Genomic DNA, 16,270 nt, shown 5'->3' with positions numbered 1-16,270 from the left:
AAAGTGACAGCATACCAATTCCTTAAATTCCACATAATCAATACTCAATATGGCAACTTTCCGTTCAAATTTCCAGCAAAGTAATTACAAATGGAGAAAAAAATATGGAACTGTGGAAATGCCTAAAATACTGTAGAACTGGCGCGTCATGTCAGAGTGGGCTAGGAAGAAGAGGGGGATTTGCTGATGCTTTACTGTCTTTCTTTGCCCCTCGTCTCTTCTATGAGGTGATTCTGCCCAAATAAAGCATAGGGCTTCGTGCCTCAGCTACCCTCTGAAGTACACTCACGGATATACACAGAGCTAGACCTACCATCTCCCAGGTGATTTTGTTGTGGGGTCTCATGTAGCCCAGGCAGGCATCAAACTCACTATGTGGCCAAGGATAACTTTCAGTTCCTTACTCTTCTTGCCTTCACCTCCCAAGTGTGGTATTCCAGGTGTATGTTACCAGGTCTGGCTTCTTAGAGGTGATTCTAAATTCAGTCAACTGGGGCTGGAGAGATGGCTCAGCAGTTAAGAGCACTGTCTGCTCTTCCAGAGGTTCTGAGTTCAATTCCCAGCAACCACATGGTGGCTCACAACCATCTGTAATGTGATCTAATGCCCTCTTCCTCCAGCATACAGGTATCTATGCAAATAGAGCGCTCATATACAATAAATAAATCTTCAAAAAAGTTTTACAAAATTCAGTCAACTAATAAAGATTGACCATCTGAGGCTGGAAAGATGATTCAGTGGTTAAGAGCACTGTCTGCTTTTCTAAAAGACCTGGGTTCAATTCTCAGGACCCACATGGCAGCTCACAACTGTCTGTAACTCTACTTCCAAGTGATCTGACAGCCTCATACCAATGCATATAAATTAAATAAATAATTTCAAAAAAGACTGACCATCTGATCTGTTCTCCCCCACCCATCTCGTGTGCACGTGTGTGTGTGTGTGTGTGTGTTTGTGTTTGTGGGTCGCACATGCTAGGCCAGAATTCTACTACTGAGCCATTCTTTTTTTTGTTGTTTTGTTTTTCGAGACAGGGTTTCTCTGTGTAGCCTTGGCCATCCTGGACTCACTTTGGAGACCAGGCTGGCCTCGAACTCACAGCGATCCGCCTGCCTCTGCCTCCCGAGTGCTGGGATTAAAGGGGTGCGCCACGACACCCGCCCGCTGAGCCATTCTTCTCTAGCCCTTTCAACTCTTTAAAAATTACATGTTTATTTATTTGTTTATTATGTGTGTAGGCTTGAGTGTCATGTTGAAGGTCAAAATACAACTTTCAGGAGTTGGTTCTCTCCTTCTACTACCTGGGTCCCAAACACTGAATTCAGGCCATTAAGTTTGGTAGCAGGTGTCCTTACCTGAGCCATCTCATGGTCTCTGGAGACAAAGCCTCACTACACAGTTGAAACTGGCCTCCCACTTGTAAGTATCCTACTTCAACTGAGAGTAATAGGAACTCAGGCAAGCACTACTACATGGGAGTAAAGATTTATTTGTAACCCCAGCTTGCAGTAAAGTAAGTTATACTTCCATTACATAGATAAACGAAATACAAGCTTATTGAAACAATATTTATAACATCCAACAAAATTGAAGTTTTCTATTCATCTTTACTCTTAACATTGCCTATAATCCATTACCTTGATGTCTTCATCCTCAGTGTTACAGCAAATGCTGCTCCTGCAGCTAAGTTAGGTGGTTCATATCTGTAATGCCAGCACTTAGGAGACTGAGGGGAAAGGACCACCATGAGTGCAAGGCCTGTCTGCATTACACAATGAGACCCTGTCTCAAAAAACAAAACAATCTGCAAAAAGAACCCAACCGTGAGTTTCACATGTGCAGCCTCTTCACTCATTCTGGGTTTCTTTCAGCATCATGGCAAGGCTCAGCCTTTCCTGCCTAGCTTCTTTTGTGCACGCTGGTCCCTCAAAAACCAACACCTCGCCCCTTATTCTTCAGTCTCCTCCTAATCTTCTTAAACATCCGCTGCAGGTCTCAACTTAAATGCCATCCTTATCAGCCCACTATAAAGCCCCACATATTCTCACCCCTCCTTCATAACCTGCAATCCAAGTTTAAGAGAGCAACACTGAGCAGTTTGCCCCTTCTCTGACACCTTAGGTATAAAGTCCTTGAAGGTGGCAAACACTTCCATCTTGTTCATCTAACCTAGCACACTTGTTGAAAAACAACAATCTCTACTCTTGAATGAACAATAAATATACTAACAGGGCCAAATCTAAAATGAGTTTTGGCTGATAAGATGGTTCAGCAGAAAAGGGTGCATGTCTCCAGGCCTGATAGTCTGAGTTCAATTCCCAGATGCTCAGAATCTGCACCATGGAAGGAGAGAGCATGTATACACCCTGGCTTCCACACATGTGCCCCTCACCCAAATAAAGAAAATATAGAAAAAGATTTTTAAATGGGTTTTATATTTTCCTTAGAAGCTTTGGTATCAGAGCTGCCAAAGGGGTTGAAGATAGAGATCAGTAGTAGATGCCTGCCTCACATACCTGCAGTGCCTGGGTTCCATCTCAGGAATGAACACACAGGCACGGACGGACAGACAGACAGACAGACAGACAGACAGACAAGACAGACAGACACACACACACACAGAGACAGACAGACAGAGAGAAACAGAGAGAGACAGAGACAGAATTAATCAGAGCTGCCGAGAGATTTCACTCTTCTCTAACCCTTTCCAAATAAAAGCCAAGTGAAATTAATGAACTCCTTACAGCAAGCTCCCTGTAACATTACTATGCAGACTTAATTCCTCACAAGTTACTCCTGCCGCTCTTTACGGTGGCATTACAGCCTTCAAAATCTGCCTCTGACTAACATGAAACAGTAATAATGAAATGTTTAACTTTTACATTTCCCAAGTTTGTGAGGAAGTTTATAAAAGGATACTTTATATCAATGCTTTATACAAAATGCTAAGCAGAGGTCCTAGAGAGTATCTAGTGGCCTATCCAAAATAAAGACTATTCCTTTTTTTTTCAGTATGGGCGTTAGAACCAAAAGCCTCCTGCATGCTAGGTGAGCACTCTAACATTAAACCTCCTCTCCGGCTCTCTTTGCCTTTTGAGATGATTTCACTAAGCTGCCCAAGTCAGTCTACCCTTCAGCTTACTCTACAGCCCAAGGCGGCTCTGAACGCGAGATTTGTCTGCTTTGGCCTGAGTAGTAGAGTGACTGGGATTTCAGGCCATCACCAAAAACAAATTTCACTGCTGCCACTTCAAGTTGATGAACAAAACACACAAACAAAACCAACAAAGAATCTATAAAACAGGAGTGGTGGCTCACACTGTAATCCTTAGCATTTGCAAGCAAAGCTGAGGCAGGCAGACTATCCTAAGTTTCAGGCAGCCTAACTACAAGTGAAGAGAGAGGGGGTGGGGGAAGAGAAAGGAAAGAAGGAATGAAGGAAGAAATAGGAAAGAAAGAGCAAGCCTTGCTATGCAGTCCTGTTTGGCCTTGACCCCTTGCTCCTCCCTCAGGTTCCTGAGTGCTAGTCCCACACTGCATGATCCCACGGAAGGTTAGGGCTAAGTAAAACACCAATGACAAGTGTCCTGCAATTTAAAAATGGGAAGGGCCAAAATAAGGACAGGGCCACTATCAAATTACATGCAGACGGAAAATCCTCCAAGGCTAGGAAGTACAGGTCAGAGGCAGAGCACATGCCCAGCACGTGTGATGCCTTGGGTCTGATTCCCAGTGTTACACTTGTATGAGTGTGCACACAAAGACCCTCCAAATGTTTACATTAAGATCAGAGTTTTGGAACTGGGGATGTAGGCTCAGTTGGTACAGTGCTTGCCTAATATGTAGAAATCTCTCTAATCCCTCTCCAGCCCCACTTAACACGGTGATGCACACCTGCAGCCCTGCACTTGGGAGCAGAGGGTACTCAGGAAATGAAGGCGGCAGGGTCACCCTCAGCTTCCATACTACATTTGAGGTCAGCCTGGGCTCCATGAGATGTCCTTCATCTCTAAACAAACAAACAAGCAAGCAAGCAAAAGCCAACAGACAGACACAAATACATACACACATACACAGACTCAAGAAAGAGAATCTCTAGGGCTGGAGAGATGGCCAGCAGTTAAGAGCACTGGCTCTTCAGACCACCGGGGTTCAATTCCCAGCACCCACACTGCAGCTCACAACCGTCTGTAACTCTAGTTCCAGGATATCCAACACCCTCATACAAACAATGTAGGCAAAACACCAGTGCACATGAAGCTAAAAGTAAGTAAATTAGGGCTGGAGAGATGGCCTAGCAGGTAAGAGCACTGGCTGCTCTTCCATAGGAGCCAAGTTCAATTCCCAGCACCGGTTTGTATCTCCTGTTCCAGGGATTATCCCCATACAGACATACATGCAGTCAAAACACCAATGTAAAAAAATAAAAACACGAGTGTACAAAAATTAAATAAACTAAAAAAAAGTATATATAAATTTTTAAAAAGCACCTCTAGTGGCTAAGTATACAGCTCAGCGGCAAAGCATGTACTCAGCATGCATGATGCGCTGGGTTCAATGCCAGCAGCAGCAACAAAAATACAAACACCATCTTACCAATAAAGTTGAATTAGAGATTAAAATTAGTTAGCACCTTTAGACTTTAAACACCTCTATCAAGTTCTCCAGCTTACATGTATGCCCTTAACTTGGATACATTATAGGAAAAACAAGCAATCATTTCTCTCCCTAATTAGTTATAATGTCTTAATAAATGGTCTCAGCTATAAGCCTGATGTTTTGTTTTGCTTTTTTTTTTTTTTTTTTTTGAGACAAGGTTTCTTTGTGTAGCCTTGGTTGTCCTGGACTCACTTTGTAGACCAGATTGGCCTGCAACTCACAGAGATCTGCCTGCCTCTGCCTCCTGAGTGCTGGTGTGGTCTCAGTTATAAACATGAATCATAACTGCCTGGCCTGTACCTGTTATAAATATAGAACACAGGACTTTAGTCTCTGGGGGTTGACTTACTAGACCAGAGATGGGAACTATGGCCTCAACCCCACAACCTGTTTCATTTCACTTGATCATGTGTGCCTTTTAAAACAGGTACATATGTACCATACATAGGGTTCGGCTTTACAGTCAATCTACAGTTTAAATATACAGCCCAAGGTGGCTTCTGACACTGCTTCCTCACCTTCCCCTCAATACTTACTAAATTGGAGGTGCTTTAGTAATTCTGACATAATCACTTAGATTCCCACTCAGAAAACTCAGGGACAAGGCCTCCTTACCAACTGTGCACCACTCTATTAGACACTTGCAGACCTGTTGTGGTTTGTTCTTTCTAGAAGGACCATGAACTAAACAAGTCCAGTGTCAAACCTCCAATAAAAATTCAGCATTAGATGGCACAGCGCATGGCCACTCAGTCAGGAAAGATCCAGGATGCGATGGTTATGTTTTGTGGATTCCTAAGACCCCAAATCAGGTTGACTATAAATTTCTTCTAAAAGACTCTGGTAAGGCCATCCAGAAGACAGAGATCTTTCTCTTTGATTCCTCTGAGAGCCTGGTACAGTGCTAAACAGACAAAAACAAAAGAAAAGAAAACCAGAAGGCACCGGTGCCTCTCTTAGAATGTGCAAGGAAGGGACTTCTGATTCAGTTCCCATCCGCTAGCAAACATGCCGACAAGGAGCTAAAAGAGAGGTAGAATTGCTGTTAAGATAATTTTGGTACTATCAACATTATTATTACATTCTTTTTTCAAATAGATATTTAGAATTAGATCTAAAGCTGCAATCTCCGTCAGTTCCTAGTTTGGAAATACTTCTTTAAAAAGATTCACCTATTTGTATTTTGTGTGTATGAGTAGTTTTGCCTGTATGTTTATGTACCATGTTTGTACCTGTGCTGGCCAGAAGAAGGGATCGGATCCCTAGAACTGGAGCTACTCGTGATGGGGTAGAAGCCAGGGTCTCTGTAGGAGCAGTATGCTGTTTTCACCCACTGAGCTACCTCTCCCGCCCCTAGAAATGATCTTTGTACATCAGGGAAAATATCTCTACCATCAATGGAAGCATTTTGCCCAGTCATTCATCAGAATTCTGTGGGAAAACAACACTTTAGTTCAGTCCTTTTGGAAACAGAGGCCTTAAGAGGGCTTTACCCAGCACCATAGACAATCTTTCTAATTGATTTGACAACTTGTTTAGTGTACCTTAAAAACATGAGTTTTAGCAGCATGGAAATTGGCCACCAAACCATATTCTCTAGATGGATATAGCTGGGCATGGTGACAGCACAAGCTTGTCACCCCAATACTCTGGTGGCTGAGACAGGAGGACTGTAAGTTCAAACCCAGCATGGACTACATAGCAAAACTCTACTCAAAACACACCAAGGTTCTAGAGATGGCTCAGCTATTACACAAATTTGCAGAAGATTTAGATGCAGTTCCCAGAACCCACATGACAGCTCATAACTGTAACTCCACTCTAGGGAGTCCAATACCCTCTTCTGCCCTCTGTGGTCAGCAGGTACACACATGGTCCAAATACACATATGAAGCAAAACTACTCATACACATTTTTTTTAAAGAAGAAATTAAGAAAAATAAATCAAAACATTATTTTAAAAGCCCGCATTATTTTTATTTTGCATTAGGAACACCTAAAAGACTATACTAACCTGATGTAGTAGACAAAGTATACTTGTATACTTATAATTTTTATATAAAACTTATGTACTTAAATTGTACTAAATTGGCTTAAATTCCAATTCTACTACTTACTAGTGTACTATTTAGCTTCTTTAATCTTGTTTTCTTTTTATGTAAAGTGGGAAAAATAAGGTCAACCTCACCATGATTTGAAAATGTGACAATATAAATAGAGCACTTAATAAAGGTATCTAATTTAACCCAGATATAATATAAATGATTACTTCTACACTCCACAGACCACAAAACAGAGGGATAGAGGTATGTATAGATAAATTCTAATCTTCCTGCCAGTCTGGAAGTTTAATAGACAGCAATACAGTTTTGGTAGATTTTTATAAGCCTTTCAATACAAATACCTTCAATTTATTCACTCAATTCCTATCCCTAAACAGGGTTTCCTGTCCTTGGATAGTCCTTCTATTGGCCCTGTTATTTTCCTACCTCCCTACCACCATATTAAAAGTTTGATTTGGGGGGGGGGGAGGGAGGTGTGGTGACCCGTGCCTGTAACTCTTGAACCCAAAAGGCCAAGGAGGGAGAACTGGTGAATTCAATGACAGACTGACAGATCAGGTTATAGTCTAAGACCCTGTATCCAAAAGAAATGTGTGTGTGGGAGGGGGTCTTTTTCTTTAAAACCTTACCAGTACTTCCCTCTTAAAAGCCCTCCCTTTTCAAGCCCTAATTAATCCAGAGACTTCTGGCCTATTACTAAGGACTCCCAAAACAACAACAAAAAGAACTTTCTAGTTTATAACAACATTATTATAAACATTTGTTTATACATAAGGTTGATGTTATATCTCTATTTTACAGTGCAGATCAAAGGTACACGGCTAGAAAGCAATTAGGACCCAAAATTTCAGAGTTCAGTACTCTATCTACTCCATTTACAAAGCTGTTGTAGCTTGCACACTCTTCCTTTATGTCATTTACTCCTGGTACCATCAGAGTACTGCTACAAGAACAACTTCCTCTCTGCAGTGCTTTCTAGAGTACAGATGCAGAGCGGGCTACTCCAACACACTCTAAGGCCACAAGTTACTTTCAATACTTGCTCCCCGATCTTTAAGTGAAAAAGAATCCCATGCCGCTGCACAAAAAAAAAAAAAAAAACTTGGGTCTTGGTCACAGTCCCTGTATGCTGCCCCACAAGTCACAACAACTTCCACTTATCTGCCTTCTTTCCTCCTCCCAAGAGTTTTTGTTTGTTTGTTGTCTGACATCCCAAAGGGAACCTACTTCTACCGTAAATGACCCGCGTCTCCAAAAAGACGACAGCTAAGTCTTCCTCCCCCAAGCACTGCGGACGCTCTCCGGAACATTTATGGGTGTCTCTCCTATGTCCACATGCCTAGTCTGAAAAACTTCATCTACCAGAGTCCACACCTTCTAGGCTCTTTTTTCCCTCCCACCGCCCCATGCTCTCACCCTTGCACCTCCTCCAAAATCTCCCAGCCATTGGGGTTGGCGGACGATACTTCCTATCTCGCCCAGCCCGGATCTCTCCTGGCCTGCAGTCATGACGCCCCGCTCCGGCCCAAACAGTCAGGGGCCCCCTTCAGTACCCCAAACCCCGAGGCCCATCAGCCCGATCCCTGCCCCGCCTCCCGGCCCAAGACGCCAAGTCCTAGGGACTCGGTCTCCAGGCCAGGCCCCGGCTCCCAGGGCCTAAGACTCAGCAGGGAGACAGGAAGGGGCTGCAGCAGCCGGCAGGACACCGGTGGGCCGGGCGGCTCCCAGCTCCCGTGGCCAGAACTCAGCCCTCCCGCTCCGCCGGCCCGCGCCTCCGCGGCCTGCCCTCACCTGATCCAGGTTCTCGTCGCTGCCGCTGTCCTCCGTATCCGAGTCGATCACGACACGGCCTTTCCGTTTCTTTACCATGGTGGTCCCCCGGCTCCCACGCCGGACGCCGCCCGGACTCCCCTCTTGCCCGCCTGCCAGTGGGACCGCCACTGCCGCCACCGCCGCCACCACCGCCGCTCGACCCACACAAAGGCGACCGCGCATGCGCGCTCCGCTCCGCCCCTGGCCCCGCCCCCCGCCCGGCGCAAGCCGTTCGCCGGCGCCTGGCGCCCCGCCCGACGCCCCGCCCCACTCCACCCCCGACGCAGCGCGGGGGGCGGAGCTACGCGCCCGTGGATTCCGGGCGGGACTATCAGTTCTCTTCCCGCGGGCCGGAAGCTTATACTGCACTGGAGCTGGCGGCTCCCGGGCGGTTTTCTTCTTGAAGCGAGTTGAGCCGGCGGACCAAGATCCACTCTGATAAAACCCATGCATCTCCAGCCTTGGAAAGCGAACTCAGGGGCCACCTGTGTGAACGACAGTCGCCTGGAACTTGCCTAGGGCGTGGAGGGAGGAAGCGGAGGCTACCTGCCTACCTGGACTGTTAGTGACAGACAGCCTATCTGCTACCCAAAAACTAGGGAAGAATATTCCCAGCGATGGCACAGTGGCCAGAAGTCCAACGATAATAAAATTACTCTCGGGGAACTCAAATTCCCTGTGGGGAAGCAGCAGGTGTTTGGGATAAACTGAAAAGACGCCAGACATAGTGATCCTGGCTTCCTGTAATCTTGTAATCCCAGCACTTTGGAAGTACCGGCAGAAATGATCAGGAGTTTCAGGCCTGCCTCAGCTGCATGGTAATTTCAAGATCATCCCAGGCTAGATGAAACCCCAACTCAAAAGAGCTAGCAACCTACTGAAAAACCACATAAGGGCCAACAAGAAGAGTTATTACTATTTTGAGGCATGTGCATATGTTATTGTTGGTTTTAATATTGTAACTTGAACCTAGGCCTTTATAGATACTTGGAAGCACTACCACTGAGCTACATTACCCAACACTTTATGTATTTCCTGAACGTGTTGTTCACAGGATTTCGGGGGCGGGGAGGTCATAATAATCAACGAATTTTAAATATGGTCTTTGAGAGAAGTCTGTAGAAATATGAGGGGTAATCTAAGGATTCAGGGACAAGTTATTGAGACTAATCAATGTCTACATTGAGGGAATAATTGTTCTCCCTAACTCCCTTCTTGAATGCTTCCCAAAAGGCTTGTGGGGTTTTTGTTTGTTTGTTTTTAGTTTTTGGTTTTTCAAGACAGAGTTTCTTTGTGTAGCCTTAGCTGTCCTGGATTCACTTTGAGGACCACCCTGGCCTTGAACTCACAGAGATCCTCCTGCTTCTGCCTTGCACCCAACAAAAACCTGTTTCTTGTTTAGTATAATTCAGCCCTAGCATGCACTTTAATCCAAGAACTTTCAGTATGTTGTAAACAGATGATTATGGTATGACTCAGCCCTAGCACACACGTTTAATCCAAGTACTTCCTGTTTGTTGTAAACAGGTGATTGTGGTGTGGCTCAATCAGAGCACTCAGCTTTAATCCAAGAACTTTCTGTACGCACGATTTAATAAAATTAACCCTTGGTCATGAGGCAGAGCAAGAAACCAGCTGACAGGGATTAAGTGAAAGGAGGGACTTTGAGGGAAGGAAGGGTATTTAAGACAGTGTGGACAAGAAGGAGCTCTTTGGCTTTTTGCTTTTTCCTCCTGGGCTGTTCCTTGGGTGAGCTAGCAAGATTTGGCCCTGGGTTTTGGTTATTGGCTTTTTCTTTTTGGATGTGAGTAAGAAGGTTAGCTGGGTGTTTTCTCTGCCTCTCTGAGCTAGCAGGTTTTCAAGCCAGCATCTGACTCCAGAGTCTCCATTGGTAAAATCAATCAATTTGGGATTTTCTTTCAGTATAACAACACTGTGCTATTTATGATTAGGATCATTTTGTAGATGATAAACTCAATTTAGCAGAGCCTTGAATCAGAGAAAAGAGTTTTCAGTTGGACATGGTGGCGCACACCTGTAATCTCAGCACTGGGGAGGCAGAGGCAGGTGGTTCTCTGTGAGTTCAAGGCCAGCTTGGTCTATAAAGAGTCCAAGACAACCAGAACTGTTACACAGAGAAACCCTGACTTAAAAAAGAAAAAAGAAAGTCCAGATATGCCCAATACAGGGTTACTGAGGCTTCCTTTTCTTGTCTCCTCTGTGAGACAGGATCTCATTGTGTAGCCCAAGTCGGCCCCAAAATCATGCTGCTGTTCCTGCTTCAGTCTCCTGAAAGCTGGGGTGACAAGTGTGGCTGCCACTCTGAAATTCCAGGGCTGGTGCCACCGCTCTGATCCAAGTCCTCCAATCCCCAAACTCCTTTCAAGTTTTATTGTTTTGCTAGTAGTGGTTTTCATCATCGTGGTCTAAGATGGAGTTCTACCATCTGTTAAATTATAGACATGAAAGCAAAGAGAAGGGAAGAGAGGGCAGCTTCCTGCTGCCTGCTGTGGTGGTGGAGATTCAGCCTAGAGAGGTGGGGTTTTTTGTTTGTTTGTTTTGTTTTTTCGAGACAGAGTCTATCTGTGTAGCCTTGGCTATCCTGGACTTGCATTGTATCCTGGAATTGCATTGCATTAAGAGCACTGTCTGTTCTTCCTAAAGGACCCGGGTTCAATTCCGAGCACCCACATGGCAGCTAATACCTGTCTGTAGCTCCAGTTCCAAAGGATCTGATACCTTCACACTAATGCACATAAAGTAAAAGTAAATAAATTATAGGGAAAAAGAGAAAAGCACTCAAGACACAGAGGCAGGGAGATCTCTGTGAGCACTAGGCCAGCCTAATCTACATACTGAGTTCTAAGACAGCCAGGGCTATGTAGATAGACCCTGTCTCAAACACTGTCTGTCTAAACGAATAAACAGACAAATTAAAAACAGCACAACACGCCTTTAATCCCAGCACTCGGGAGGCAGAGGCAGGCGGATCGCTGTGAGTTCGAGGCCAGCCTGGTCTACAAAGTGAGTCCAGGATGGCCAAGGCTACACAGAGAAACCCTGTCTCAAAAAAAAAAAAAAAAACCAGCACAACAAATACAAAGAAAAGGAGAGATTGAGAGACAGAAAGAAAATATGTGTCCTAATATTGTTTTCTTTCTTTATGTGGTACCAGAAATTGAAGCTAGGATCTCATGCATGTTAGGTAAGAACTGTGCCACTAAGCCATGTATAGCCTACCCTCTTTTTTTGTTTGTTTTGTTTTGTTTTTTGAGACAGGGTTTCTTTGTCCTGGACTCGCTTTGTAAAACAAGCTGGCTTCAAACTCCTCACAGTGATCCGCCTGCCTCTGCCTCCCAAGTGCTGGGATTAAAGGCCACCATGCCCGGCTTCCTGCCCTCTTTTTGCCTTTCGGTTTGAAAGCTGGGCATGGTGAAACATGCCTGATCCAAGAGGCAGGAAGATCACTGAGTTCAAAACCAGTTTGATCTACCTAACACATTGTATGCCAGCTAAAGCCAGGGAGACTTGTTGTAAGAAAATGAAACAAAAACATTTATTTTGAGACAGGATCTCTCAGTTGGTCTGAACCCTTCTCTGTAGCTCGGGAAGGTCTTGCTTTTAGCTTCTCCTGCCTCATGAGCTTCTGGAACTATAAGCATCTGCCATCATGCCGAGCAATGTCCTGATGTTTGTTAAAATACTATAGCTTCCAAACTTCCCCATTGTAGGACTGGAGAGGTAGCTAAGCAGTTAAGAGCACTGACTGCTCTTCTAGGGGACCTGGGTTCAATTCCCAGCACCCACGTGGCAGCTCACGACTGTCTGTAACCTCAAGATCTGATATGTTCACACAGACATACAAGCAGGCAAAACACAAATGCACATAAAATAAAAATAAATTATTTTAAAAAACAAAACTGAGCCGGGCGTGGTGGCGCATGCCTTTCATCCCAGCACTCAGGAGGCAGAGGCAGGTGGATCGCTGTAAGTTCAAGGCCAGCCTGGTCTACAAAGCGAGTCCAGGACAGCCAAGGCTACACAGAGAAACCCTGTCTCAAAAACTAAAAAAAAAAAACTAAAAAAACTAAAAAAAGAACTTCCCCATTGCAACTAGGCATGGTGGCTCATGCCTGTAATCCCAGCACTTGGGAGGCAGAGGCAGGAGTACTTCCTTGAGTTCAAGGCCAGCCAGGTCTACAAAGCAAGTCCAGGCTAGGCCAACCAAGGCTACATAGAAAAACCCTGTCTTGCTCTTACTCCTCTTATTCTTCCTCTCTCTCCTTTCTCTTCTTCTGTCTCTGTTTCTCTCTCTCTCTCTCTCTCTCTCTCTGGGGTAACCCCTCCTTTCCTTCTCTCCCCATGATCATTTAATAAACTTCAGATATTCTAATTTAAAAAAAGAAAGAAAAACCCTGTCTCAGAAAAATAAAAAATAAAAAAGAAACCTCCTTCATTGCCCAATCCCATAATGAACTCCTTCTGACATCCCATAAAGTTCGCAATATATATATAAAATTTCTTTTTGTTTCTGGTGCTTGAACCTGGGTCCTTTCACATGTTTGTCAATTGCACTACCTCCGAGCTACATTTTCAGCACTGTTTGTTTGTTTGTTTGAGACAGGGTTTCTCTGTGTAGCCTTGGCTGTCCTAGACTCTCTTTGTACACCAGGCTGGCCTCAAACTTGCAGCGATCCACCTGCCTCTGCCTCCCAAGTGCTGGGATTAAAGGTGTATGCCACCACACCCGGCATTTCCAGTACTCTTCAATTTTTAGTTTGAGAGAAGGTTTCGTTAGAGTTGCTTAGCTGAACTTCATCTCACACTTCAGCACATGTAAACCTCCAACATGTGGTCTTTCTGCTTTAGGCTTCCCAATAGCTGTTCCCAAGCAACAACAACTTCCTCTTCTTCTTTGGACAGAGAGGATCTTATGTAACTCAGAGTAGTTTCAAAACTCAATATATAGCAGAGACTGGTCTTGAGCTACTGACTTTCCTACTGCCATGTATCAAGTGCTAGGGTATTTTTTGTTTGTTTGTTTGTTTTGTTTTGTTTTTTAAAGATTTATTTATTATGTATACAGTATGCATCATATCACATTATAGATGGTTGTGAGCCACCATGTGGTTGCTGGGAATTGAACTCAGGGTCTCTGGAAGAGCAGTCAGTGCTCTTAACCACTGAGCCATCTCTCCAGTCCCTCAAGTGCTAGGTTTAAAGGTGTGCACCACAAGGCAAGACTTACACAGTGGGGAAGATTGAATTTAAGATATCATATATGCTAGACAAATATTCTCCAAATGAATCACAGCTCAAACATTAATTATTTGCTCCACTGTCTTAAATACCTTTCTCTAAATGTCTCTCCTTTCTGTTTAATCCTTGTCATCTGGTTTCTTGCTCTGCTCCTTGAGCTAGGGTTAACTTTATTTAATCCTGTATACAGAAAGCTTTTGGATTAAAGACATGTACTAGGGCTGAGCCACTCTACAACTAGAAACAGGTTTTTACAGTTCACAATCTTGAGACTCACAATAGGATCAAATATCCTGCAACAGAAGCTGAGAGAAGCCAGTTTGAATCAAGTCAGTTTAAAAAAGAGTTTGAACCAGAACAGCCAAGTTGAACCAGCCAACCAGAGTTCAGAAAGAGCTAGAAAAGGCGAGCAGGTGGATGCGGTGGTGCACATCTTTAATCTCAGCACTAGGGAGGCAGAGGTAGGTGGATCGATGTGAGTTCAAGGCCAGCCTGGTCTACAAAGAGAGTCCATGATTGCCAAGGCTACACAGAGAAACCCTATCTCAGAAAACAAAACAAAACCAAAAACCAAAATCAACCAACCAAACAAAAAACTCACAGAGATCCACTTACCTCTGCCTCCCAAGTGCTGGGATTAAATTTGTGTGCCACCACACCTAAGTTTTTTTTTAAGTGTGGCTTCTTCCCACTTGCATCTGCCTCCCCCAGTGCTGGGATTAAAGGCACGCGCCACCACTGCCCAGCTCGTTTTTGTGGTTGTTTTGTTTTTTGCTTTTTGTTTTGTTTGTTTTTTTTTTTCTGAGACAGGGTCTCTATATGTTATCTTGGCTGTCTTGGACTCGCTTTGTAGACCAGGCTGGCCTCGAACTCACAGCAATCCACTTGCTTCTGCTTCCCGAGTGCTGGAGTTAAAAGGTGTGTGCCACCACCGCCTGGCCCTTCCTTCCTTCCTTCTTCTTCTTCCTTTCTTTCTTTCTTTCTTTTTTTTTTTTTTTTTTGGTTTTTTTTTTGTTGTTTTGTTTTTTTGTTTGTTTGTTTGTTTGTTTGTTTTCAAGACAGGGTTTTTCTGTGTAACAGCACTGGCTGTCCTGGAACTGGCTTTGTAGACTAGGCTGGCCTTGAATTCACAGCGATCTGCCTACCTCTGCCTCCCAAATGCTGGGATTAAAGGCGTGGGCTACCAAACCCGGCTTGCTGCCCAGCTCTTATTTGGCTCTTGTAATTGGCTTATTGAGGACAATTGGCTAGAGCTGACTTGGGATACAAGTGGTGACCCTCAAATTGGATAACACGTCAGCAGAAGTGTGCACACGGTATACAACAGCTCTGCTGTGTGTACTACATGGGGCGCGATTGAGGAAAACTAGGATTGGTGCTATCTAGGTGTACGGTGAGTCGCCAAATGCCATTCGAACAGAGGTGGCTTTCTGAAGTCATACAACGGACAGTTCGCAAGGTACTGCAGGGAAGAGGAGGCGCGAGTGGCTAGGCATCTAGCTGTGAAGAGGCGTTAGCAGCGCCTGGATCCTATTTGAAAGACAGAGAATTGGTGTTTGCATACGATGGCGGGATACAAGGAGGAGAACGAAAAGCTCGCTCACAAATGACAGGACATTTCACAAAGCAAACCGGCTGGGGCACTTTGTGGACCAAAAACTTCAGGTCGTCCACCATTAGGATCTTCCCTGGTCCTCTGTGCTACCTGAAACTTGTGTCTACCCACCTAGTTTGGTGCCGGATGGGAAAAGTAGCTGTACCTTTACCGGAAGTGTGCAGAACCCGGCTGGTAAAATAGACGGACTGGGCGGAAGTCGCGTATGGGGCCTGAGAAGGTGAGCTGACCCTTCTCTTAGCTGGGAACAACAGGGACCCGGAAGCCTGAAAGATCCCTGCCAGGTGAGGCTTCCGGTCTTCGGCGGCGCCTAGCTTCGGGAGGCTCGGGCACGATCGATTCCACGCCAGCCGGCCAGTGTACCCCTGGACTTCGGAGTGAGTTTTGTCCCTAGTGTGTGACCTCGAACAATTTAATTGTGGAATCTCCTTTTCCTTACTCTTTGTCATTGGGATATACTAGCAGTACCTGCTTCAGGATCTCAGAATTTTTGTGGGAAGTCAATAAAAACACACGCGGAATAGTTTCTGGCACACTGTAAGCCTTAGTTCTATAGCCATTATTGTACGTAGCGGCACAGTCATACGACTCAGGGCGGAATGAATACGGTAGTCAAAACGTACCGTTAGTTTTGGACCGGTGACGGCCGGTTACTGGGTTTGACTGTGTTTATTGCAAAACAGTATTACACAAAACACGACGTTATAGTATTGTTAGAAAAGTAATAAGGCATCTGACATTTATATTTGTTAAGAATAAGATGATAGAATACAAGGCTCAGATATTATGTTGTAGAGGAGCTTATTAAATGAGTGTGTGGGGAGAATGAAGAGAGAGAGAGAGACTCAGACTCCGACCACGT

General features: G+C 44.6%; 1 protein-coding gene across 1 annotated transcript in view; it reads right to left on the bottom strand.

Annotated features, from left to right (window-relative positions):
• Nucleotides 1-8,717, bottom strand: part of Rtf1 (RTF1 homolog, Paf1/RNA polymerase II complex component) — a 66,793-nt gene extending 58,076 nt beyond the window's left edge. Inside the window, exon 1 of the mRNA XM_051144422.1 lies at nt 8,514-8,717. Within this exon, the coding sequence (XP_051000379.1) occupies nt 8,514-8,717 (204 nt within the window). The remainder of the gene's footprint in view (nt 1-8,513) is intronic.
• Between the last annotated feature and the right edge of the window lie 7,553 nt (nt 8,718-16,270).

The sequence above is a fragment of the Acomys russatus genome, chromosome 4 (genome assembly GCF_903995435.1).
Source record: "Acomys russatus chromosome 4, mAcoRus1.1, whole genome shotgun sequence".
NCBI classification, from domain to species: Eukaryota; Metazoa; Chordata; class Mammalia; order Rodentia; family Muridae; genus Acomys; species Acomys russatus.
This window is presented reverse-complemented; position numbering and strand designations above follow the sequence as displayed.